General features: G+C 42.1%; 1 protein-coding gene and 1 long non-coding RNA gene across 2 annotated transcripts in view; one reads left to right on the forward strand and one right to left on the reverse strand.

The window, feature by feature from the left end:
* Nucleotides 1-24,833, reverse strand: part of LOC142071077 (uncharacterized) — a 91,227-nt gene that overhangs the window by 41,068 nt on the left and 25,326 nt on the right. The window lies entirely within an intron of this gene.
* NEDD9 (neural precursor cell expressed, developmentally down-regulated 9) overlaps nucleotides 9,787-24,833 on the forward strand; it is a 47,822-nt gene continuing 32,775 nt past the window's right edge. Inside the window, exon 1 of the mRNA XM_048839849.2 lies at nucleotides 9,787-9,990. Coding sequence (XP_048695806.1) covers nucleotides 9,979-9,990 — 12 coding nt within the window. The 5' untranslated portion in view covers nucleotides 9,787-9,978. The remainder of the gene's footprint in view (nucleotides 9,991-24,833) is intronic.

The raw sequence follows: 24,833 nt of genomic DNA on the forward strand, positions 1-24,833 counted from the left end.
CTGGAGGCAAGTCTCTTTTTTAATCCATGTATTAAAGCTATTACTGCCAGCAGGAAAACAAAAGAGGGTATTCTACAGGCAGGATTGGTAAACGGCTTTGTTTGCTTCAGAAATGAATGAGTCGTTCAAAGTATCTTTGGAAGCAACAGGCTAGCGAGGGCTGCATCCTTGCATTCCATTCCTTCTCCAGTTTTCTCCACATACCATGGATTCTTCCTGCCCTCTCAATAACACTGGTTTGTGGGCAGAGGGACACTGGGAACATAGTCAGCCTCACAGCTACTTAGAAGAGCAAGAATTGCCTACAGTGATGCCAGTTTCTTCAGTCCCTTTCCCCCAGCAGCAGCATTATGTCAAACATTTTAGTTGGGAGACTGTAATTTGTTTCAGCTTTCTTAATAAAGGCCCTTTTCTGAGTGCCCTTCAGTGCTCAGCTGTGGTTACCATTGTGACAGAGATGACAATTTCCTCCAATATCTTTGGGAGATCTTACTGTATTAAGTTTATATGTCCTTGTGGGCCAGGGATTGTATGTAATTCTGTGGGGGAAGGTCACCACAGCTCCCCCAAGAGCCAAGAACTCTAGGAGCCAAGCGTGGGGTGATTAGGCAAATTCACTCCGGTTGTAGCACCTCCAGAGAGGCATTACCTCATGAGGAAGCTCACCTTTATTAGTTCCAACAGGATTTTCCAGAGACTAACAGACAAAGAAAGGACTTTTGATTCAAGGTCTCTTTTCTGACCAGCAAACAGACAGGACCTTCTGTTCAAGAGGATTGGAAGGACTTTGGCCTACTGAGGCCCCATAAGACTGATGGGTGACTCCTGTTAAGCTTTTAGCATGTGTGTAGGTTCTTTCACTGTTTGGGGGGTTTTCTCTGCCGTGCTTTCACTTTAAGAATAAATGTGCTTGCTGATAAATAGCTGTGTCGTGACTTGTGATTGCTGGCAATTATGCTGTTTGTAGCTTTCAAAGAAAAAGTAAAACATAGATAGTGGCCTGTTTAGGCAGTCTGGTTTGCTGGAGATATCACAGGGGAGGCAGGGGGCTGTGCTGTGCAGCCTGGAAAAACCCTGGTCACGGGGGACAGAGACACAGAGAGGTGATGTGTAAGAAGCTGGGAGCCTAGATTGGGTATTTTTGAGGGACTCCAGAGGGGTAATACAGGGCAGTTGCTCTGAAGTGTGACAACTATCTTTTTCAATGAATTCCTTCTGCTGCTGCTACTTTGAAAACCCGTACTCAAATGTGATCATGTGCACTATACAGTCTGAGGCACTGAAGCAGCTGCCCTGAATGGGTCTGAAAGAGCTATTTCATCCCATTCCAAACCTGCAAGCAACATGCAGCATTGGGACGAAGGTAAATTTAATTCATTCTGATTTTATTTTCTCATTTTTCAGAGTGGGGAAGTGCGTCAGGTGCTCTACTGGTAAAACCTCCACTACTTTCCTCTCCTCTTGACATTCTTGCCACTCACTTTCCTCTTTATAAGGCTCCTGCCATTCTCATCCATACCATCTTTCTGGTTAAAGAAAAAAAAGAAAAAAAGACACTTCTCCCAGCACTTTGGCTTGTAAGGTGGTGCACAGAAGAGAGGCACTATATGCAGTCATACTGTTTGCCTGTCCCTGGAACCAGACCTAAACCCGGAAGATACTTGGAGAGAACTTGGACAGATATATACATACAAGCTTGCAAAACAGGACTTGAAAGCTTGAGAGAAAAATTGTTCTCCCAAGATTTCTGGTGATTCCAATTCTGAACAGATACAACTTTTCAGGTTCTCAAAGAATTCACTTTGAGCTTGATGGGGTGGTCCTAAGTGGAGGCTAGATAAGCAGCTGCCTGCTTGCAGGACCACATATTAAAGAGTCCCCACTGGACAGCATTCAGACAGTTCTGGTCACCCAGTGACAGACCAGTCCTGATCAGCTCTTTCTAGGTTTGGAGATTCTGCTCACCTATTTACTCCTCCAAGAAGGTGCCACAATTTGGGTGTGGTGATCGTTTCTGGCTTTTAGAAATGGGTCAGAACTGTGTGTGCCAGCTGCAACAGCACTTCTGTTGAAGCATCCCTGCAAGCAATGCCAAGGATTCTGGGACACATTTTGGAACCTAAGGCCTGTTTCTGTTCAGCAACGTACAGCAAGAAAGAAACTCCATTTGGAGGAGGAAACGACAGAGGCACTGGTTGGAATCAGCAAGAGAGCAATGTGAACAGTCCCTAACTTTCATCTTTGACTAAGGCATCCAGGCCCCCACAGCATGATCTAAAGTTGGTTCTAAAAGGGAATGAAAATTCAGAGAGGGAAGTGCCTTTCATATTTTATCCAAATTGGTTCACCTGTCATTTAGATACCTTTCTTTAGGCCCGACTGTTTGTTTAGCAGTAAAACCATGCTGGAATGTTCCGGTTCCAACCTTCTTCCAAGATTCCTCAGGCTAACAGGGGCTGGGTTCATTTTGAAAGCACCAGAACGAGCCTCTGGGTGGGAGAGCACTTTTATGTTTCCATTGCCATTTGAAACAGCACTGTCACACTGAAGGGAGCTGCATTACCCCCCATTTGATCAGATGGAGGGTCACCAAGCAGGGTGTTCAGGGGTGGCTTGGGAAGTTAAATGATGGAATCCTGGAGAACCTCTGCACAAAAAGACCTTTGCTGAGAATTTGAGGGAGCAGCTTTTTTGTGAACAGATATGGGATGTCAATGAGATTATTTCATTTATTTTAGGAAACATATTGTTCTAAAACAAGACAAATAAGCTAGAATTGTGGAAAAATGACAACAAATAATCCTCTAAATAGAAGAAAAAAATTCTCTCCAGCCACTTAATATTCCTCCTAATTTGATCTTTCCATATAAACTTGGCATTTACAGGAAACCACTGTCTACAACTCCTAGCAAGATAGGTCCTCATTGCTGTTTCATGTAATGAATTGTTTATCTGTTTGTCCAGTACTAAAGATGAGTGGAAAAAATTCCCACCATTGGCCAAAATGGGGAACAACTACTTTTTTTGTGTGCTTTGCTGAAACACAGACTACTTGGTGAGTTTCCCTCTAATGTTTTGCTTTTTGGGTGAAAATTAAAAGTCTTTCATAGAATCATAGACTAGAATCATAGAATATTGGGGTTGGATGGGCCCTCAGGAAGTCATCTAGTCCAACCCCCTGCTCAAAGCAGGACCAATCCCCAACTAAATCATCCCAGCCAGGGCTTTGTCAAGCCTGACCTTAAAAATATCTAAGGAAGGAGATTCCACCACCTCCTTAGGTAACGCATTCCAGTGTTTCACCATCCTCCTAGTGAAAAAGTTTTTCCTAATATCCAACCTAAACCTCCCCCACTGCAACCTGAGACCATTAGTCCTCGTTCTGTCATCAGCTACCACTGAGAACAGTCTAGAGCCATCCTGTTTGGAACCCCCTTTCAGATAGTTGACAGGAGCTATCAAATCCCCCCTCATTCTTCTCTTCTGCAGACTAAATAATTCCAGTTCCCTCAGCCTCTCCTCATAAGTCATGTGTTCCAGTCCCCTAATCATTTTTGTTGCCCTCCGCTGGACTCCTTCCAATTTTTCCACATCCTTCTTGTAGTGTGGGGCCCAAAACTGGACACAGTACTCCAGATGAGGCCTCACCAATGTCGAATAGAGGGGAACGATCATGTCCCTCGATCTGCTGTCAATGCCCCTACATATACATCCCAAAATGCCATTGGCCTTCTTGGCAACAAGGGCACACTGTTGACTCATATCCAGCTTCTTGTCCACTGTAACCCCTAGGTCCTTTTCTGCTGAACTGCTGCCAAGCCATTCGGTCCCTAGTCTGTAGCAGTGCATGGGATTCTTCCGTCCTAAGTGCAGGACTCTGCACTTCTCCTTGTTGAATCTCATCAGATTTCTTTTGACCCAATCCTCTAATTTGTCTAGGGCCTCTGTATCCTATCCCTACTCTCCAGTGTATCTACCTCTCCTCCCAGTTTAGTGTCATCTGCAAACTTGCTGAGGCTGCAATCCACACCATCCTCCAAATCGTTTATGAAGATATTGAACAAAACCGGCCCGAGGACCGACCCTTGGGGCACTCCACTTGATACCAGCTGCCAACTAGACATGGAGCCATTGATCACTACCCATTGAGCCCGACAATCTAGCCAACTTTCTATCCACCTTATAGTCCATTCATCCAGCCCATACTTCTTTATCTTGCAGGCAAGAATACTGTGGGAGACCGTGTCAAAAACATTGCTACAGTCAAGGAACAACACGTCCACCGCTTTCCCCTCATCCACAGAACCAGTTATCTCATCATAGAAGGCAATTAGATTAGTCAGGCATGACTTGCCCTTGGTGAATCCATGCTGACTGTTCCTTATCACTTTCCTCTCCTCTAAGTGCTTCAGAATTGATTCCTTGAGGACCTGCTCCATGATTTTTCCAGGGACTGAGGTGAGGCTGACTAGCCTGTAGTTCCCAGGATCCTCCTTCTTCCCTTTTTTAAAGATGGGCACTACATTAGCCTTTTTCTAGTCGTCCTGGACTTCCCCCGATCGCCATGAGTTTTCAAAGATAATGGCCAATGGCTCTGCAATCACATCCGCCAATTCCTTTAGCACTCTTGGATGCAGCGCATCTGGCCCCATGGACTTGTGCTCGTGCAGCTTTTCTAAATAGTCCCAAACCACTTCTTTCTCCACAGAGGGCTGGTCACCTCCTCCCCATGCTGTGCTGCCCAGTGCAGTAGTCTGGGAGCTGACCTTGTTCATGAAGACAGAGGCAAAAAAAGCATTGAGTACATTAGCTTTTTTCACATCCTCTGTCACTAGGTTTCCTCCCTCATTCAGTAATTTGTCATAGTTTGTCATTGTTCCTTTTTTGCTCTGGAGAAGGAGGCACAAAAAAAGAACCTCTCAGCAGCCTCTCTGTCCCATAGAGGAGAGGGAAATGTAAGTGGCTGCCTAGGCCAGAGGTATATTTTTGTTATTTCCCTCATGAAAACAGTAACACATTTGCCCAGCGGATCAAATTCCACCATTTTGGCTGTGGATGGAACTATCTTATAGTGAAGTAATTCCATTCCTCAGAGAACAACTCCACAGAGGACTACTCCTACAGTTCTCATGCCAAAGGAAGTGTGGTCTGCATAAGGGCTACAGGACCAGGCCCTGTATGTGGACCTTCATTCTCTATAGTCAGAACTGTAATTTGCACACTGAAATGCAGTTGCACTATATATCCATGTTCATTTTTAAACCAAATCCTTAGACCCGCTAACAAGATTGTAAGGGGTGCAGATGTTATTTACTGCTGCATAATGCTGTCCGATGGACAGCATAGATGCTGGAACTACAGGTGCTGCTGCATCCCACGTCTTGAAGTGGTTTCCATTATATACAGGGCTTATAGTTTATTTCAATAGCTCTCAGCACCCCCACTCTAAAAATTGTTCCAGCCCCCTGATGGACAGTCAGGCTTTGTGCAGAAGAAGGGTAGCTCAGTGCTGCGACAGTGACATCAGTCTCTCAAAGCGCCCTCCGCAGGCCCTGGTTTCTCTCTAGCTTCCTCATGCCAAAGGGGTACAAGGATCTGGAGACCCCTAGCATTGTTTTTAAAGTTACCTCTGAAGAGAGGATCTCTGTCTGTTGTTCTTCTCCCACCAATTGTCACAGGGTTGTTCTTTGCTGATTTGCTTCAATAGGTCCCCTGCTCTCTTCCTGGCAGATGTATCTGTTTCACAGCTGTTGTCCAGAGGTGCTTGTTGTGGACCACGTAGCCCATTCAATCTCTCTGGCTGACACTCATCTGTTCTAGCTCTGGCACTGAAGGGGCTCTTGCTCCCCTGATACCATTCTTCACTAAATACCTGACTACCAGATTTGGCATTCAAGAAGAGAGTGAGGAGGAAGCAGACACAGATGAAGTCATAGGGCTCATTCTCTACTCCATTGACATTGTAGCGACATAACAACAAAGTAGAGAATCAGGCCCGTTGACTGTGCTCTGGAGGAAGAGTCAATGGTCACATTCCATAAGTTGCCCTCCTAAGAATTTGAATAGGGCTCTGTAAATATAAATCCAGGCCACACAGCGCAAGCTGGCTCTGCACTACAGACCCTGGTAAAGCCAGGATTTCATCTCATAAGCATGTTACCCTGTATAACTAAGCTGATCTGCCAAGACAACAGAGTCAAAACTTTCCAAAACTATGCCTGTAATACAATATTAGGCAATAAAGACATTGCAATCTACGAGGTCATTAAGAAAAGCTAAGTAGCTGTACTAACCACAAAAATGCCCTTTATACAGTTAGGTCTAATTTTTCAGCAATGTGTCAGGCTTACAGGATCACATTTACAAATGCCCCTTTCAAGTTGTATCTAATTTCTGACATTCATAGTGTGTTGGGGAAACTCACCCATATTGCAGATTGTGCTAGGAGTGTTGCATTAAGAAGGAGCATTTCACCCTTGGGGAAATTAAAAGCCACCTCAAAGCTCAAAGCAAACCTGAGATGGTAAATGGAGTAGGCCAGAGAGAGGAAGGGCATGTCTGAAAACACAGAGCAATAAGATACTGATTTGCTTTAGTGGGGCAGCAGCAGAGAGTTTTTAATCTAGCTTTCCTTTACAATATTAGTTTATGTATTTATTTCTTCATTTTTTTTTAAGCACGACTATTACAAGCTCCCATTCAGTATTGTTGGTCACTTGGACTTTGAGATTTGACACCCCAAAATTTATTTTCAGCAGAGTTCATACAAGCTTTTAATACCCACTATGCAGAGTAATAAACTGCTTCCTTGAATATTTTTTGCCTTTGACAAAAAGTTTTCATTAATATGCATGTAGGGAACACATTAAAATGGCCTGTTAACAGTGGCAGGACATTTTAAATAAATCAAAAGAAAAATCTTAAAACACAAGGCAGGTTGTCAGACCTTTATTCTTGTGTTTAGTTTTTGCTGGCTGCAGAGCACTCTGAACATGAAAAACACCAGTGACATGCTGCTAAGCATTATTATTTCATTGTGGGTTTAGGTTTAGGAAAAGCCAGTAACATAGTTCTATGCATCTGAAGTACTTATCTTGCCCTATTAGCGTAGTGCCTGGGCGCCTCACAATCTAATATATTTATTCTCATAACACCCCTATGAGAGAGGGAAGATTATTATACTCCCTGTTGTAGATGAAAAAACTGAGGAAGGGAGAGGCTAGTCCAAGGTCACGTAGGGAGCTCTGTGGTGGAACAGGAAATTGAACCTGGGATTCCAAAGTCCCAGGTTAATTCCCTGACCACTAGATTATCCTTCCTCCTTTAGGAGGGTAGCCCAGAAGGAACTGTTTATATCCTCTCACAAAAGCCTCAGGGAGTCAAGAAGAAAGATCAGAGCAGGTCAGGCCCTAAAAGAGACTCAGACTTTCACTACAGGTACAGTAAGTTCATACAGGTCTATGGGATACATTTAATCATCCAAATATTTTTCAAATTGTCCTTGGCTATTTGCTTTCTCTGATTTATGTGGACACAGAAAACAATTTTAGTTATCCTGTTGAAGCTATTTAAGTATTTTTGATGCTCTACTAATCAGTAGGAATAATTCCATCAAACATCCATGGTAACATCACATTATGAATGGTTGAACATTTCAGTATTTGGTAAATTGACATGGAATAACTGTTCTATGTATAAACTAATTCACATGATTTCTCTGAAAACTTACAGTGAAAAAACAAACCAACAAACCCAGAGGTCCAAGCAATAGCAATGTTAAGTGTCAGAATATTATACTGTGAGCACAATTATAATATAACATAGTAGGCTTCTAAAGTATCTTTATCAGCACACACAGCAGTAACTCACTAGTCCTCATTAAAGATTGTTCCCCCCGTTGTGGATTATTGAATTTTGTGAATTATAGTCTGATTCCTGCAATTGCGCTGATGTGGAGTCAATTGCAGGATCAGAGTCTTCGTGAGTAAGCAAATTGGGAAACAAATATCAAAGCTATTGTATCAAAGACTTATAAATTAAATTAACAAAATGAAGTATACTTTTAATTATCTATAACAGTACTTCACTGTAGATGCAAGTATAGGATCATAGAAATATACAGTATTATATTTTCTATACATAATGAAAGCTTAATAATGAGACCTTGCTAGTGGCTTAGTCACATGAGAATTAGTGAGGTTCTATCACACTGTAGAAATCTTTTTAATTTAGTAATAGGAGACACTCTCTTACTCTAGAAGCAGTCAGAGTCCATCTATGACCTAGAACTTCTGGCTTAGATCCAAATTGGTCAGAAGAAGAAAAAAAAATATTTCCAGGTTATCTAGTCTAGCTGGAGTTCTTCCCACTCAGAGATTGCTAGTGTCTGGACTGGACTCATCAAGGCCCGATTAGGAGCCTGAGGCCCAGTTATAAAGCATGGCACGATCAATTCACTTTTTCTTCACTTCTCTTTCCTGCCCCCAGTGCTTAATTTGTGTCAGGGCTTGTCAGGGCTGAGCACCGGGCACCTCTAGGTTTGGCAGTTCATAGCCCTGGCATCCCTGGGCTTGCCGCCTCAATTATGAAAGTAAAAAAAAAAAAATTGCTTGAGCCATGTCACCTAATTGCTTGAGCTCCAGCACCTCTTTCATTACAAATTAAGCACTGCCTGCCCCCAAGTAATCACAAAGGAATTACTACCAAACTATAGATTTCAGAGTAGCACTCCGATGAAGTGAGCTGTAGCTCACGAAAGCTTATGCTCAAATAAATTGGTTAGTCTCTAAGGTGCCACAAGCCCTCCTTTTCTTTTTACCAAACTATACTGATTTTACAGGGGTCACAGTTTAAACCAGGCATAGAGAGCATTAAAGCCAGCTTGCCCTCCAGTGTCTAATCAATATGTAAATAACAATCCTTTCCCATGCAAAGAGAACACTTGGCATTTTGATTCAAGAGATAATGATTGGACTGTTAACAGACCATCTCACAAAGCAGGAAGACAGGAATGAAAACCCTAACTGTTCAAAAACAAAGATAGAAGTGTGCGCACCAAGAGAATTAGCACTGAAAGAAGGACTAGAGGGAAAAGGTAATAGGCAGCATTAGAGAGCTCGAATTTAACAAAGTATTCATCTAAACCAATGGTGGCTGCCAGATGTATACTGTCTGAATATCATATGTATTTTATTCTGTCTGTAAAGCACGGAGCACATTTTCGTCATCATTAGAATAGTGTAGGTGCAGAGTACATTTCTGAGAAAGTTTTAGTGCCTTATCTCTGTCATGTCAGAAAAAAATATTTTAGGGGCTTGCTTCAGTCTGACAGTCGGAGCACTTTGAACCTTGAAAAGAACAAAAACAGAACAGCGACCAAAAGAGATATCAGCAGGGGTGGTGAGTAAAGAGAGTACCGTAGACAGAAAGGCTTTTGTTCCCATAGTCGATTTCATGTGGCGATTATGGGGTGAATGGCTTTGAAATGAAACTGGTTTATGAAGGAGTTGCTAGGTCACAGGAAGCAGGACTGTCGGAACTTGTTTTGTGAGTTGATTTCTTAAAGAAACGAAGCTAATCTTTAAAAGATTTCACCCTCAATCTCTCTCTCACGCCCCCTCCTCTTTCGTAGTAGAAATTCATGTCATAGTAAGTGATCTTTGTTAGAAGGGGAGTTTCAAAAAGTTTGGGGGTGGGTGGGATCCATGTTACCTTGTCCCCACAATTCTGCCCTTTTAGCCAATAGTAGGAAGCTATGCAAATGAGTTCAGTAGTCTGCCTCCAACAATCCCAACATGAGCTCAGAGACATTGAAAATTTAGCAGTACCGAGATCTCTCAAATTAGACTGGCAAACCAACTGCAATTCTGGGACTATTTTCATTTGCTTTCAATAAGACATTACATGGGTGGGAAAAGACGTGCGATCTCGACGTATGCTGTCTAGTTTTAGAAGACTACTCCATATAAGCCTGCAAATATGAAGTATAAGGTAAGGAAGTGGCTTCTTTGAAGGGGTTTTCTTATTCAATACCGTATATGTGGGGCGGGAGCCATTTACATCTTTAATTCCAAAGGGATTCTGATTGACAGCTCCATTCCGGTGCACTGCGGGCTAGGAGAGGGACTGGATGAGCGGGTGTATTCCCTTCGATGGATGTAGAGCACTTTGCTTGAAATACAGTCTAAAAACTAGACAGAATTTAGGGTGTCACACTGTCCCTAGGCAAGCTCGCAGCTGATTTCCTGCAACTGTTACAGATATAGTAGTAGCTCAAAGGAGGTGGGAAAGCCACGCTTCCAGGTCTCAGACTCACTTATTTTTGGATTCATCCTAAGGCAGTTTTTAAAGTCTCTCTTTCTCTTCTGCTGTGAATGACTTTGCCATGTGTGTTTCAAAGAGACCTTGCAAAATTCTACCCACCATTTTCTGAAATCGTTAATATTGAGGCTCGAAACGTGGATAAAGGGTGGATTTGTTGCTCTTTTCTGAAAATATAAGGCGTTTTTAGCAGAAAGCCTGGTACACATAAAGTGAGTAGTACATGAATTAGGTTACAGTTCTGTTGAACCCTTGTAAAAATTCTTCTTGCGTTCATCCCTGGCAAAACATTAACTGGCACTTTATAAGAAAACGGTCACTTTAACCTTGTGTCAGCAGGTACGTACTGTATTAATGTATAATCAAGAAAAGGAGCTAGCCGGGGGGGGGGGGGGAATCTTATGCTGACTGAGACACGGTAGGATGAATGAATTTCTTGGACCGAGTTCTGCTCCCCCATATTCCAGTGTAAAATCTGAATTGACTGCACAGAAGTCAAAGGAAGTTACTCCAGATTCACGACGAAAGCTTATGCTCAAATAAATTGGTTAGTCTCTAAGGTGCCACAAGTCCTCCTTTTCTTTTTTCCAGATTCATGATGGTGCAAGTGAGAGCAGAGTTAGGTCCCTTAAATGGAAAAGAAGTGTATAGTATATAGTGATAACCTGGAAGAGGATTCTCTGATTTTTTAATCTTGTTCGATTTCAAAGGAGAATGTGCTTTCCTGTAACTTTTTTGATGCAAGTGCAGCACTACACATCTGTACAAGGAACTAAAATCTCCCCTCATTTACACCAGCATAATTGCCGAGACTTCAGAGTTTCACTGGTATAATCAAGAAGGACATTTACATCTGTGGATGTAAAATGTATTTATAGATATATCAAAATACATCTTCCTAAGTGATTTCCAGCATTATTGTCCAGCACTGTTTATAAATATGGAAATTGTTGTTTTCCCCCTGTGAAATGATGAGCCTGTTTCCCACACTTTAACAACATATGGTTTATGTGAACACGCTGCAACTTTTAAAACATGGTTGGTTTTAATTAGCTGTGAGCAAGAAACTAATTATATATTTGGAAATTAGAACCATATTCCTCTCTTCATTCTTTAACAAACCAACCAAAACACTTTAATGTATCAGATCTATTTAATACAGTTGTTCTCAAAAACATAAACATGAAGTGCTGATGGGTCAATCAATCATAGTGTTACACAAATTATAAATAACTGGGCAGGGTACTGGATTGCTGCATTAGACTAATGTATAGACCCTACAGTAATCTTTTGTGATTGGAAAAAAGGGGGAGGGAAAGAATATTTTAGCTCCTCCCCTACAAAAAAAACCTCATCAAGGTCAATAAAAAGGTGAATTAGAAAAGTCACACCCATCATTCACACTTAAATTGCAAGCTCTTTTTGGGAAGGAGCAATCTTTTTATTATATTTGTACTGTATCTAGCATCAGGGAGCCCTGATCTTGAGGTGGTGAGTGTGGTTTAAGAACCTATATAGAGTGGGACCTCCAGATGCTACCAGAATACAAATAAATAGTGGCAATAATACTTGTACACCCACATTCACTTTTAACTGTGTATGTTCTTATTTGATCCTGAAGATGAGCTCAGTCCAAGCCTTTAGAAACGAAACACTCACAGACTTTAGGAAAGTTTGGATCCAGATCCAGACTTTATGGCCAGCTCCCATTTCTCTAATTAGCTGAACCCCAGATTCCATCTATGGCACTCAGATACCATAGCAATAGGGGTCATATATGACCCAGAATGACAAACAGAAACACCAAGTCATTTGGGAAGTTCAGATCTGAATCTGAACTCTATGGCTGACTCAGTGTTTGTAATGGGCTGAGCCAAAACCACTGATCCAAATGCCCCCAAACTTTAGAGTTCAGGTCTATCTTTATTTGGTACTGGTTTGGAGAAGGAGTCACTTACACACAGAGGGAACATGAATAATTAATAATATAACAAAATATGGAAAGCGCTGAAACCACTGTCTCACTTAGTGGAAACGGTCATTTGTTTTAGCATTAAACTTTAGCTAATTAAATATATTCTCACTCACAAATGACCTATACTGTGCTTTGACTGCAAAATGACAGATCTGCAAGATTATACAACTCCCTACAATCTCATCACCCTCCCTCCCTTGCACACTGCCAAGAAACAACTCTACAGTAGTAAGGTGATCATATTTCACACTAGCCACGAGGCACTGAGAGAGTATGAAATAAGCCACTTCCACAACTGAAATCTTCCCTGTTCTGTAATGTTCCTTCCCTGTCTAGTGAGAATGAGAGCTTCAGTTTGGAAGGGGATTACGTAATTCTAGATGGAGCAGGCTAGACAAAGAAAAAGAAAGAACCATAAAAAAAGACAGAAGGTTTTTGGTCTCCATGAACCTTCCTGCCAAACTAGTGTGTTTACATTTCCTGGGAAGTCTGAAGTATTTATTTAAACTGTTTATCCAGGACAAATATCCTTAGATTTATTTCTCAGCCACGGGGAAGGTGGGGGGGATGGACTACAAAGAGAATACCTGCTTGTACAATATTTCCTCACTTGAATATATTTTTTATTTTATATTATTTTTCTCTATGTCCTTGCTTACTGGAAGGAGAAGAAAATAATAGTATAAGTATTAATATTTTAAGTTTTGATTTGAAAAAAATGTCAGGTTGCATTTATGACAGGTGTACAGTATACAGTGTTTCACGAACAACTTCCTGTAATTTTCCCAGTGCAATAAGTGCTGGCTGCTGGTTTGTTTTTGTTTGTTTTACTTTTCTTGTACCTGTACATCAGAAGAGCCTCTGTTTACTGAGGTAACTGAGAAAATGGTTTTATTTCATGTGGAGTGTTGCTTCTTGGTGAGAGAAGGATCTGGCTCACTACCTAACCTGAACTTCTTCTTTTTGTCTTGCTCAAAATCTTCCTCCAACAGATCTGGTAGTGAAAAAGGATTTGATCAGCTAAACTTCTTTCATTTGCCCGCCTGGTCCTCAAACTACAGGGGTGAAATTATGGCCCCCACTGAAGCCAATGGTAAAACTCCCATTGACTTTAATGAGGCCAAGATTTCAATCCAGTTTTTTTTGTCTGTGGCATTCCTTAATCCACTCCCTAGGTCAAATTCAGTGGAACTGTGTCTATGTACACCAGAACTGAATTTGACACTAAGGTAGATGAGATTTTTCTTCTATGCTTCACCATCAGTCCTTCATCTTTAATCTCCTAGTTTCCCAATATTTAATTAGTCAGACCTTTATACCTTTCACCTGTGTTCTACCAGATGTACCTACATTGCAAGCTGTGTTGTGTATGTGTATTTGCATATTGACTGTGAAATGTCTCGTGATTTTGTATGAAAGACTATCAAATATATATTCCATTACATTGTGATTGTATTGTGGCATACCTCAGGTTCTTTTTTATCCAGTTATGGCATGTTACATCCTATAGACTTTTCACTGGGAGCACGTCATCCCGGTATTACATATTTCAAAATTCACAATTTCTAAATCCAAACCCAACCTATGATTTGACAAACAAAATGTCCATTACTAAAACTTTGGACTACGGTAATGAAAATGTAATTAGGTGCTACCATGACTAGATACACTGTGACACAATGGAAGAGTACTGTGATAACAAGGCTTTGATAGCTATTCACCAATCACAAGCAAAGGGGAGAAAAATGTGTGTTATAGAATCCAAAAAGGTGTCTGTGTTGGGTGGGTGGACTATGACTGCATTCCTCGCCTTGTTTAAAACACATAAGAATGATGTAAATGTCAAGTATGAGGTCTTGATTATCCATTTTAAAATAATTTGCCAGGCAAGAAAGGAACCTAAACAAACTGGTTTGAAATGCCTGCCATTTGTACTGGACAGTAATATATAGACTTAATTACAATGCCCTGCACGCCAAGTCAAACAAAATAGTGCCACTGGGAAGAAATACTATATTTCCAACCAGAAATGCTTGTGAAAAGCTATTTGTAAACCAGGCAATGTACAACAAATTATTTGACTACGTGAAGGAAAAAGAACTGCCTGTATTTTACTGACCAAAACCCTTCTGTTTTGTTTACTCTTACATTCCTGACTTCACCCTGTGACTGTTGAGGTATGAAAGTGCAGTAAATAAGGTTTGTAAAACCTTATCAAAAATTACACCACAGAGCAAACTAACAAAGTTAAAGACTACCCTTCAGTCTACCAGGCAATAAACAGCGTTTAGACTGATTTAGTCACTTTATATCTTAAAGGGCAGATCATCATCAAAAAAGGAACATGATCAACTTGTAACAGATTTTTCTTGCTGATTTTTAGCAGTCTGGAAACCAGTATTGTTGACAGGAAGGATTTTCTTATTAGAAGCCAATTTAGCACTAACAAATTGAACAAGTTACACACACTTCTAGAAGACATTACCATTGACAACAATCTTTGCAAATCTGGTTCAGTTTTTGAGCCTGCCTCTCTTAAAAATGTTCCCTTTAAGAATTTAAAATTTACCTCATATTATACAATTCAGTAATACACATATATGTTTTAATTCATATTGGGCCATGGGACTAATCCTGCAGCCTTTACTCAAAAAAGATTCCGATTAAATGTAATGGGAGTTTTACCTGAGGGATGACCAAGAACCATACTGATCCCCATGTCAGTGGAGAGGGGCAATACAAATGGATGTATGTTGGGTGAATGTGAAAGAGAAGAGTACAGTCTCAGCGACCATGGAAATGCCTCTCTGCAGATGCTTTGAAGGGTTTGTGCACCATAATGTTGGACAAGTGGGTTACGATTGGAAAGCAGCTGTTAACCTTGACATAATGCACAAAAGGCGGTGGCAATGAACAAGGCAATGGTGGCATTGACATACTGCCAATGCCCCGGAGAAGACCAAAGGGGTTAGTAGCGATTAGATAGGTACTGGGCAGGTGGCTCTTGTCTCCATGCATCTTAGGAGTCTGCAGGACTTGAGACCAGACTGCTGGTCATTTCTGCTGAAGCCGTTCCCCACCAAGGGCTGACTGTATCAGAGACCATAGTTATAAACTCAGTTCTCTCTCTTCTGTTAGTCTGTGAGGAGGACAGTATGGCATGGTCTCGCCTATCAACTGTCTATTTTAGGTACTTATAGGGTTCCCATCACCATAGTATCTAAGCACCTCACTCACAACACCCATTTTACAGATGGGAAACAGGCACAAAGAGACTAAGTGATTTATCTAAGGTCACAGAGGAAGTGTGGAGCAGAGAACTGTAACCAGGTCTCTCAAGTACTAAGCGAGTCCCCTAACTACTGGGTCATCCAACTCTAAACGAACCTACTATAAAGTCATGTCAAAGAACTAGATAATGATGGGCAATTGTTTAAATGGTTTGTAGGCTCTCTACATAAGGATGCAAAAGTTCAGGTGTTGATGATAAATGTATCTGAACCTATTTAATCTGGAAATTTGGCTAGATTATCTATGGTTTCTAAACAAACAAAAATAAAACAACAACAACAAAACCAAATGGAACAAAAAGCCCAGTAGTTCCTGGTGTGGGCTGAGTCATTAGAAATACCATGAGAACAGTCTTACTTGTGATATTTTGTTACTTCTGCTTTCACTTGAGTCCATGAGTTATAGAGGCCTGGGAAAATTGTATGTAAAATGGATTTTAACCACACTTTTTGAGATCTCTATAGAGGTTCAGATCATGTTGTTAGTGAAGATTCAGGTCCGTTGTTACTCTAAGGCAGTTTGCCTCTATTAATAACACCTCAACTGATATGATGATGATGACCTTCAGAAGACCTGAACATTGTTTTTATATGCCAGAAGTGGCTTTTATGATCCATTACTGGTGTGGTGGTAGCAGCAGTAATAGCCTGTGAAGTTGCCCTAGGAAACATATTCTGAAGATGGCTTTAGGATAGCCCAGACAGACAGAGGAGGAAATTTTTCTGTTAACTGCACAAAAACTGATGCTGATGAAAACATTACTGATAAATCTGATTATCATCGAGGATCGCTGTACCCTAATCCTGAATTATAGCATTTTATCATTGACCATTGAACTCTTTGTGTGTGTTTACTGGGGAGCGGCTTACACTACAGTGAGCTTGCACCCACTGGAGTCAATACTCTGAGGTGTGCTGCGACTGGAGTCCTCAGAAAGAATTCTATCGGACTCAGTCAAAAGTTCTCCTGAGTCACAGACACTTGTAAGTGGGTGCAGCAATCTGTCACCTCCACACTCATAGACTCCATAGACTTTAAGGCTAGAAGCAACCATTGTGATCATCTAGTCCAGTAGTCCCCAACCTTTATATGGGAATAGCATATTCCTGTTCCCAGAAGACTGTGGCGGGCACCAGACACCCTGCTGCCGAAATGCCGCCGAGAAACAGCAGCGCTTCCCGGCAGCATTTCAGCAGGCGGTTCTCCTGCAGCCACACTTGGTGGCGGCATTTCGGCGGCGCGGTGTCCTGCGGGTGCACACAACTGCCCTGGCGGGCGCCATTGCACCCATAGGCACCATGTTGGGGACCCCTGATCTAGTCTGACCTCCTGCACAGTGCAGGCCACAGAACCTCACTGACCCAGTCCTGTACTAGACCCATAACCTCTGGCAGGGTTACTGAAGTCCTCAAATCATGATTTAAAGACTTCAAGTTACAAAGATTCTATTGTTTCCTCTAGTTCAAACCAGCAAGTGACCCATGCCCCATGCTGCAGAAGACAACAAAAATTCCCCAGGGTCTCTGCTAATCCGACTGGGGGCCGGGGGGGGGGGGGGAGACTTTCCTTCTCAGCCCCAAATATGGTGATCAGTTAGACCTTGAGCACATGGGCAAGACCCACCAGACACACACTTGGGAAAGAATTCACTGTTGTAACTCAGAGCCCTCCCTATCTAGTGTCCCACTGCTAGCCCCTGGATATATTTGCTACTAATAGTTGCAGATGGGCCGGCCACATGCTTTTGTAGGCAACCTCATCGTACCACCCCGTCCATAAATTTATCAAGCTCATTCTTGAAACTAGTTAGATTTTTTTGCCTCCATTGCTCCCCTTAGGAGGCTGTTCCAGAATGTCACTCCTCTGATGGTTAGAAACCTTTATCTAATTTCAAGCCTAAACTTGTTGATGACCAGTTTATATCCATTTGTTCACGTGCCAACATTGTCCCTTATCGTAAATAACTCCTCTCCCTCCCTTGTGTTTATCCCTCTGATGTATTTATAGAGAGCAATCATATTTCCCCTCAGCCTTTGTTTGGTTAGGTTAAACAAGCCAAGCTCCTTAAGTTTCCTCTCATTAGGTAGGTTTTCCATTCCTATGATCATCCTAACAGCCCTTCTCTGCACCTGTTCCAGTTTGAATTCAAATTTCTTAAACCTGGGAGGCCAGAATTGCACACACTATTCCAAAGGAGGTCTCACAGTGCCTTATATAATCGTAATAACACTTCCCTGTCTCTACTGGAAATACCTCGCCTGATGCATCCTAGGATTGCATTAGCCTTTTTCAAGACCCCATCATATTGGTGGCTCATAGTCATCCTGTGATTGACCAATACACTCAGGTCTTTCTCCTCATCTGTTGTTTTAACTGATATGTCCCCAGCTTATAGAAAAAAAAATTGTCGTTAGTCCCAGAGTACATGACCTTGCAGTTTGCACTAATAAATTTCATCACTTTTCTATCACTCCAGTTTTCAAGGTCATCCAAATCTTCTTTCATGATATTCTAGTCTTCCTCCATATTGGCAATAGCATCCAACTTTGTGTCACCCACAAATTTTATTAGCACTTTCCCACTTTTTGTGCCAAGGTCATTAATGAAAATGTTAAATAAGATTGGTCCCAGGACCAATCCCTGAGGAACTCCACTAGTAACCTCCCTCCAGCCTGACAGTTCACCTTTCAGCATGACTAAGGCTATGATTTTGTCAGGGATGTTTTTAGTAAAAGTCATGGACAGGTCATGGGCAATAAACAAAAATTAATGGAAGCCATGACCTGTCCCTGACTTTTACTAAAAACATCCCTGACAAAATGGGGAGGGAGAAGGGTCCAGCATCCTGCCCCCTGCCCTGCCCCGCAGTGGCCAGGAGCTGCAGGGACCCCATTGCCCAGTACCTGGGAGGGATCCCCTGCCATGTGCGGAGGCTGGGCTGCTGTGGGCATGGTCCCCAATGTCACAGAGATCGTTGGAAGTTACGGATTCTGTGACTTCCGCGATCTCCGTGACATAATCCAAACACGGTATCTTATGATTACCATAATATCACTATTACTAGCTGGTTTAGGGCCATTAAAACAACCCTTTAACAAAACTGATACCAGGTAATTTTTTCCAAAGCAATTTAGGAGCCTAAATCACATTTTCAAAGTGACTTAAGTACTTAGGAGTTTTAATCCCATTGATTTTCCATGGGACAACTAAGTTGCTTCTGAAAATTTCACCCTAAGTCACGTAGGCACTTTTGAAATTTTTACATGATCGATGGGTATCTTTCTGTGATTACAAGATGCTTTATACTAGGTCTTCAGTAGGAACTCTCACACAGACATACTATGGGGCATCAGTGTGTGTACAGCAAAGTAAACAGTGGTGAATAAAATATACCTTAAACACAATTTCTGCTATTGCTAATTAAAGCTGGTTTTAGAGATATTAGGCCAAATTCTCTCCTGGTGTAAACTGATAAAGCTCCATGGATGTTAATGGAGTTGGACCAATTTACACCAGCAGAGAATTTGACTCTTGAATATTGCTGCCTATCACAGGCTGCTCTTGCAAAATGGCTCTTTGCTTTTTTCCCCTTTGTCTAGGCTTTAATAGTAGTGGAAATTACCCTCATTTTTAAGGGGTTAATTTTTCCCGAGTGCACTTTTGGGTGTGCCTTGTATTTGTCAGGAAATGGGACAGCTAAAGCTGCAGTTCAGAGTCCCAGAAACAGTTGTGCAGGATGACGAAAATTGTATATTTTTTCCCCTCTCTAGGATTGGAACCCACGCCTGCCTTTTTATTTATGTATTTATTTTAAAGCCAGTTCATTCATAGCCAGGCTGGATTAGCCTGCCCTGGAAAGGAAAAGCAGTAATAATGGATTTACTCTACAGGAATGCAATCAGCCCATCAGAGGCCTTTTCTTAAACACGTCCCGTTCACTGAGAGGTTGAAATTTCAGCGGGAACAACCCTGTGAATCATGTGGAGACAATGGGTCCTGGGAAATGTAGAAGTGGCCTGGGAATAAATCTGGTTTCCCAATGAATGTCATCTTGCTCACTAGGGAAAACAGACCATGACAATTCAGAAACCCCCTTCAATGCACAATTCTTTATCCAGAAGCGAAAACAACGAAATGTATCCTTTGCCTGTCTGACACGTACTTTGCAGTAGCTGGGTTTGTGTGTCTTTTCTTAGTAAATTTACATTGAGTTAAAATGCCGGTGACAACCAATCAGTTGCCTAGGATTTTTAAGGTCCTATTGCCAAGAAGAGATCTTCTAGTGGATTTTTCTTTGTGTTGATGCACTGTATTAATCTGTAAATACAATGGGCTTAACTCTACTCTCAGTTATACTGGTGCTATCCTACTGAATTCAGTGAGGTTTTACTGTTGTAACTGAGAGAAGGCCGCCTTATATATATATATATTTTATATTACATTACTGGGCTGCCTTATATATATATTTTTTTATATTACATTATGTGTGCGTGTGCCTTCTGTCTGTCTGTCTGTTTAGGCATTTATATGGTCCTCACAACCATAGTAAATATCTGAGTGCTTTATTATTCAAGCAATATTAGGCCTCATCTACGGTACAACTTCAACTGTGTTGGAGAACCCCATTTAAGACACAGTTGTCTCCCACACTGGTGACACTACATTTGCAATATAAAAAAAGTCCCCAAACTGTGCTAAAGACTTGAACATAATGAACCACCCTGCTAACGTTTGGTCTTCACTTCAAAATGAGTGTTATAACTAGTCTGGGACCACCGTGTTGTCATGATTTTCCCTAACAAGTTGTACAGAGAAAGTGTAAGTCTATCTGGGAAAAGACTTGTTGCAAGTGCCTGCAAGTGGAAAGTTTCAAAACTTAAACCAGATTTCAGGGTTGTTTTTTTTTCTTCTCTTTCACATTGTTTTTCTGCTCTACTCTTTTTACCCATAAGCATGCAACATCCAGTCTCCTTTAACTAAGGAAGTAATTGACTGCCTCAGGGAAAGAATTTACGTTTTCCACATACTTCTATTTTTTACTGCTGTGGGGTTTAATCAGAGTGAGATCACTTACACTGTATTGTTTGCTTGGTGTGGTGCTGTTTTTGTTTTTTTGTTCTTTTGTTGCTGTTACGGAATGCATACCGGTCACTGTGCAGATTTGAAAAGCCCTTTTAAAATCATAGTGCTAGATCACCGCCCTTTGGGAAAAAACAACAGGTAGGGAAAAGATGTAGAAAAAATTGAGTTATTAACATTGAGGGAGTTTCCCCCAAAATGGCCAGGTTTTGGAGGCAGGACAAGGGCTGCAGTTTGCCTTCCCACAGAGTAAGCAGGGACATGTTGCTCCAATGTTGCTGATTTTCCAAAGGTATACAGGAAAATATGGTGAGAAATTCACATTTACATAGATGGTGTGGGCTCTTCTCTCCACCTGAAAGTACTGCTTCATCTTGAATTATACCATCAACAGCTAAGCCTGGCTTCTACACCATCTCTAAGAGGGTTTTAAAACACAGAGCAGGAGCCCACAGATGTTAATGGTATTGGGGTCAGCATTAACTCATTGCTATTTTCCTTGTTGACACATAAAAACAGCATTACCCTCACTATCCACTTTTTTACCCAGCCATGACCTGCAGATTCCCAATTGCATAGAATCCATGCAGAGGGCATGCTATGTGGTGAGAGGAAGAGCTGTCTCCACGTTAGTTGAACTCTTCTTCCTTTGCATCTGGCAGGCTTTGATGCCATTTTAGTGGCCTTTCTGCTACTTTTACCCCTTCCAGAGCAAAAATTAAAAGGGACAATAAATTTTAGGCCAGATTTCCCAAGTTTCCTTATCACAATCTGAGAAGCAAAAACCAAACCAAACCAAACAAAAAAAAAACCCAAACCCCACCTCCTCCAGTTTACTTGATGATGTAGAGATGTGGTTTATTGCTTTTCCAGGAATATAGTTACATTTACAGGGCATTATAATTTAACCAGAAAGTGGAGGGTTTTTGTTTTGCTTTTAAATCGCTTGTCCAGTTGAAAACGTCAAGCACAGAAATGACGAGAACAATGAGGTAATTTATTCGCACAGGGTAAAGCACCGGTGTGCTTTCCCACCCTCAGTTTGAAACTCTCCCTATTTCTCCTTTCAGTATCTCCCTCCCTTTCCCCAGTGGATGGCTTTCATCATTGTGCATTAAATCCTCCTCTGGAAACTACCACCAAGATCTGACTTATCTGAGCCACAGATTTGCTACTAGACCCTCCGCTCAGCCCTGCAAGGTGCTAAGTGCTTTCCATACCTAGGGCCCAGTGAAGTGTGTGTTACAGGACAGGAGTAGCTCCCATTATCTTGACAAGGAGTTACTTTTATTATAGGGCTGGAACACAGGCCCTTCATTGTTAAGGGTGCTCAGTTACCTCACAGGATTGGACCCTAAATTTGAATCCCCATCTGGGATCCATTCATGGAGCACATCAACATCTTAAGTGGCAGAGTGAAACCTCTGGGGCCTGATCATCCTATCAGATGACCACCTGTCACTCCCGTTGCAGTCAATGGGTGTTGCACCTGCTACTGCTGGCAGTGAATTTGGCCCAACATGCCAATAGGAAAAAACAGGAGGTAAACTAAAAACCCCTAACCCTGTAATCCACCTTTCTATATACCATAATATTGCCATTAAAGAGAGTTTGTTTCCAGTTTTTATTCCTGCCATCTCAGCTACTGATCACACACCACACAAAATGCACACACCTCCTGCAGTCCAGAGTAGTCTCTGAAATTTAGGCCCTTCAGGCGAGACAAAGGGGCTGGGACAGCTCAGTGGAACATTGAAATAATACACTTGCCTTTCTCCTCTGCAGACCAAAGATTTTCCACATCATATAACCTCCAGACAACTTGGCATACTGTAGCATGACTGCTCCAAAGATGCATAGGAATGGAATGGCACGGTACTTAGGACTGAAGACCTTCCCTTATTAGGCCTGGCTAAGGCTGGTGCTAGGAGACCCTCACTTTCATTAGCTGTAAAAATAAAAAAATCAACCTTCCTAAACTGTGGAAGGAAAATGCCTTAATTTCAGCTAACAAGACCTCTAATTATTTTGGCCGCTACCACTTCACCAGGGGGAAAAAGGTCTCTTTTTAAATATCACATTTATTATTTTTTATTATGAGTGAGAGGGGTAGAAAATCAGGGAAGTGGGCTGGTGCTGTGAAGCCTATGCACACTGGCTTTCCCTTTTGTCATCAGCTCTCTGAGCCAAGGAAGCCCTCCCTCCATACTGCAGCTCACACCTCAGGATAGCAGCCAGTCGAACTAAGGGACAGAAAGGCATTTATAAAATACTTCTTTGTTGGCATCTAGGCCATTTTACAATTCTTTCCCTGGGTGAATATGCACCTATATGTCCATATGTCTGCCCCCGTGTCTATATGCACGCATACATACCAGAACCTGTGATTGCTGCACTCACTGTCTGTCCCTCACTCCCCTTCCCTGCTCCCTCAGTTGGGAAGGCAAGCAGAAAACCTACCCTGAGGCAGAAGGTCTGACTTTGATATTGGTGGCAGAAACCACAGTATACTCAAACCACCTCAGGTCTGTAAGTGTTGTCTCTGTTACCTACATGGCTTGCAGCACTACCTCACCTTCTTTTCATAACAAGTTGTACCACATACTGAGCCCCAATCCCTTTAGTAACTTAGCCAGACGTTAGGGGTCTAGTACAGGCATGGGTGGGTGAGATTCTGTGGCTTGCAATGTGCAGGAGGTCAGACTAGACCAGGGGTTCTCAAACTTTATTACACTGCAACCACCCTTCTGACAACAAAAATTACTACAAGGCCCCAGGAGGAGGGAGCGAAGCCTGAGCCTGCCTGAGCCCCAATGCCCTGGGTGGGGAGGCCAGAGCCAAAGCCCAAGCCCCGCTGCCGGGGGCTGAAGCACCACCCCTCCCGGTGGTGGGGCTTGGCTTCAGCTTTGGCCCTGAGCGGTGAGGCTAGGGCTTTGGCTTCAGCCCCAGGCCCAGGCCATCTAATGCCAGCCCTAGATACCCTATTAAAATGGGGTCATGCCCCTCTTTGGGCTCCTGACCCACAGTTTGAGACCAGATGGTCATAGTGGTCCCGTCTGGCCTTAAAGTCCACAAGAGCCAAATGAATTCTTTTTAGTGTCCCAGAAGAAATCGTCCCGATAAAACCCAGTTTCTTACAGATAGACTTGTTACCTACAGTGCTTCAATAGTTTTCTTCCTTGAAAGTACAGTACAATAGCTCCTTTATTCTAGGGCAGCGATGAAGGAAATGGGCAGGGAGGCAGAAGTTAAAAAAGAACTGATGCAAAACTGCCTGATAACTCTGAGACTGAAGCTGGTCTTTGTCAACAGGCACAATACAGCATGATTGTCTTTCTCTACTGGTGTGTTCTGAGTGGGCCCCTGCCACTGCTTGTGTCTAAGTCGTTTATTTTAGGACACTCGGATTTTCCACTTGGTTCCCCCCCTCCGCCTCTGCTCTGATGGAGAAGGAGTGAGACAAAGACACTGTGATTGTGCTTCACAGCACTATATAAGGGGCAGTGTAACATAAATGCTGGGTTCCTGAAGCTAACATCAGACCCGTGGAAATTTACTTAGTGACTTGAAGCAGAAACAAGGGATACTGACAAAAAACCTCAAACAAACCAAAAAAAAGGAGACTCAATATAAAATCATGTTATCGGAGATTAAAAATTATCCGGTCAAATGAAAGCCACCGGTTGTGCGTAGACTCACATCATTCCTTTATTTCTGTTTTCTTTCCCTTTTCCTGCAACTGTCTAACACAGAAAAGGGGCTGTTTGGAGTTTGAGGTAGTTTGTCTGATAACTGAAATGAGAAGTCTTGCCCTTCTTTGCGTAGGAAAGGCAATAATTATAAACCCTGTGTGCACACAGGTGGCAGTAATAAAAAAAGAATTGTCAGCCCACATACAGGTGTACACATAAGTGTACGTGCTCAGGAACATTTTCACCCACTTCCGCCACAGTAGCATGAGATTCTGGCAAAAGTGTGGTCGGTTAAACTTTTTCCTCATTCATTCATTAGCATGGCCTGGTGAGGAGTTAAATGTTGGCACTGCACCATAGTACTTTGCCTGTAAAGAACCCATTGTATTTAATCCATAATATGTCACTTATTATCTCACTATTTGCCTCAGTGTTTGCTTTATGGCAGTGTTCACCCAGCACAGTCTTGTTACCTA

This window comes from Caretta caretta, chromosome 2, assembly GCF_965140235.1.
Source record: "Caretta caretta isolate rCarCar2 chromosome 2, rCarCar1.hap1, whole genome shotgun sequence".
Lineage (NCBI taxonomy): Eukaryota > Metazoa > Chordata > Testudines > Cheloniidae > Caretta > Caretta caretta.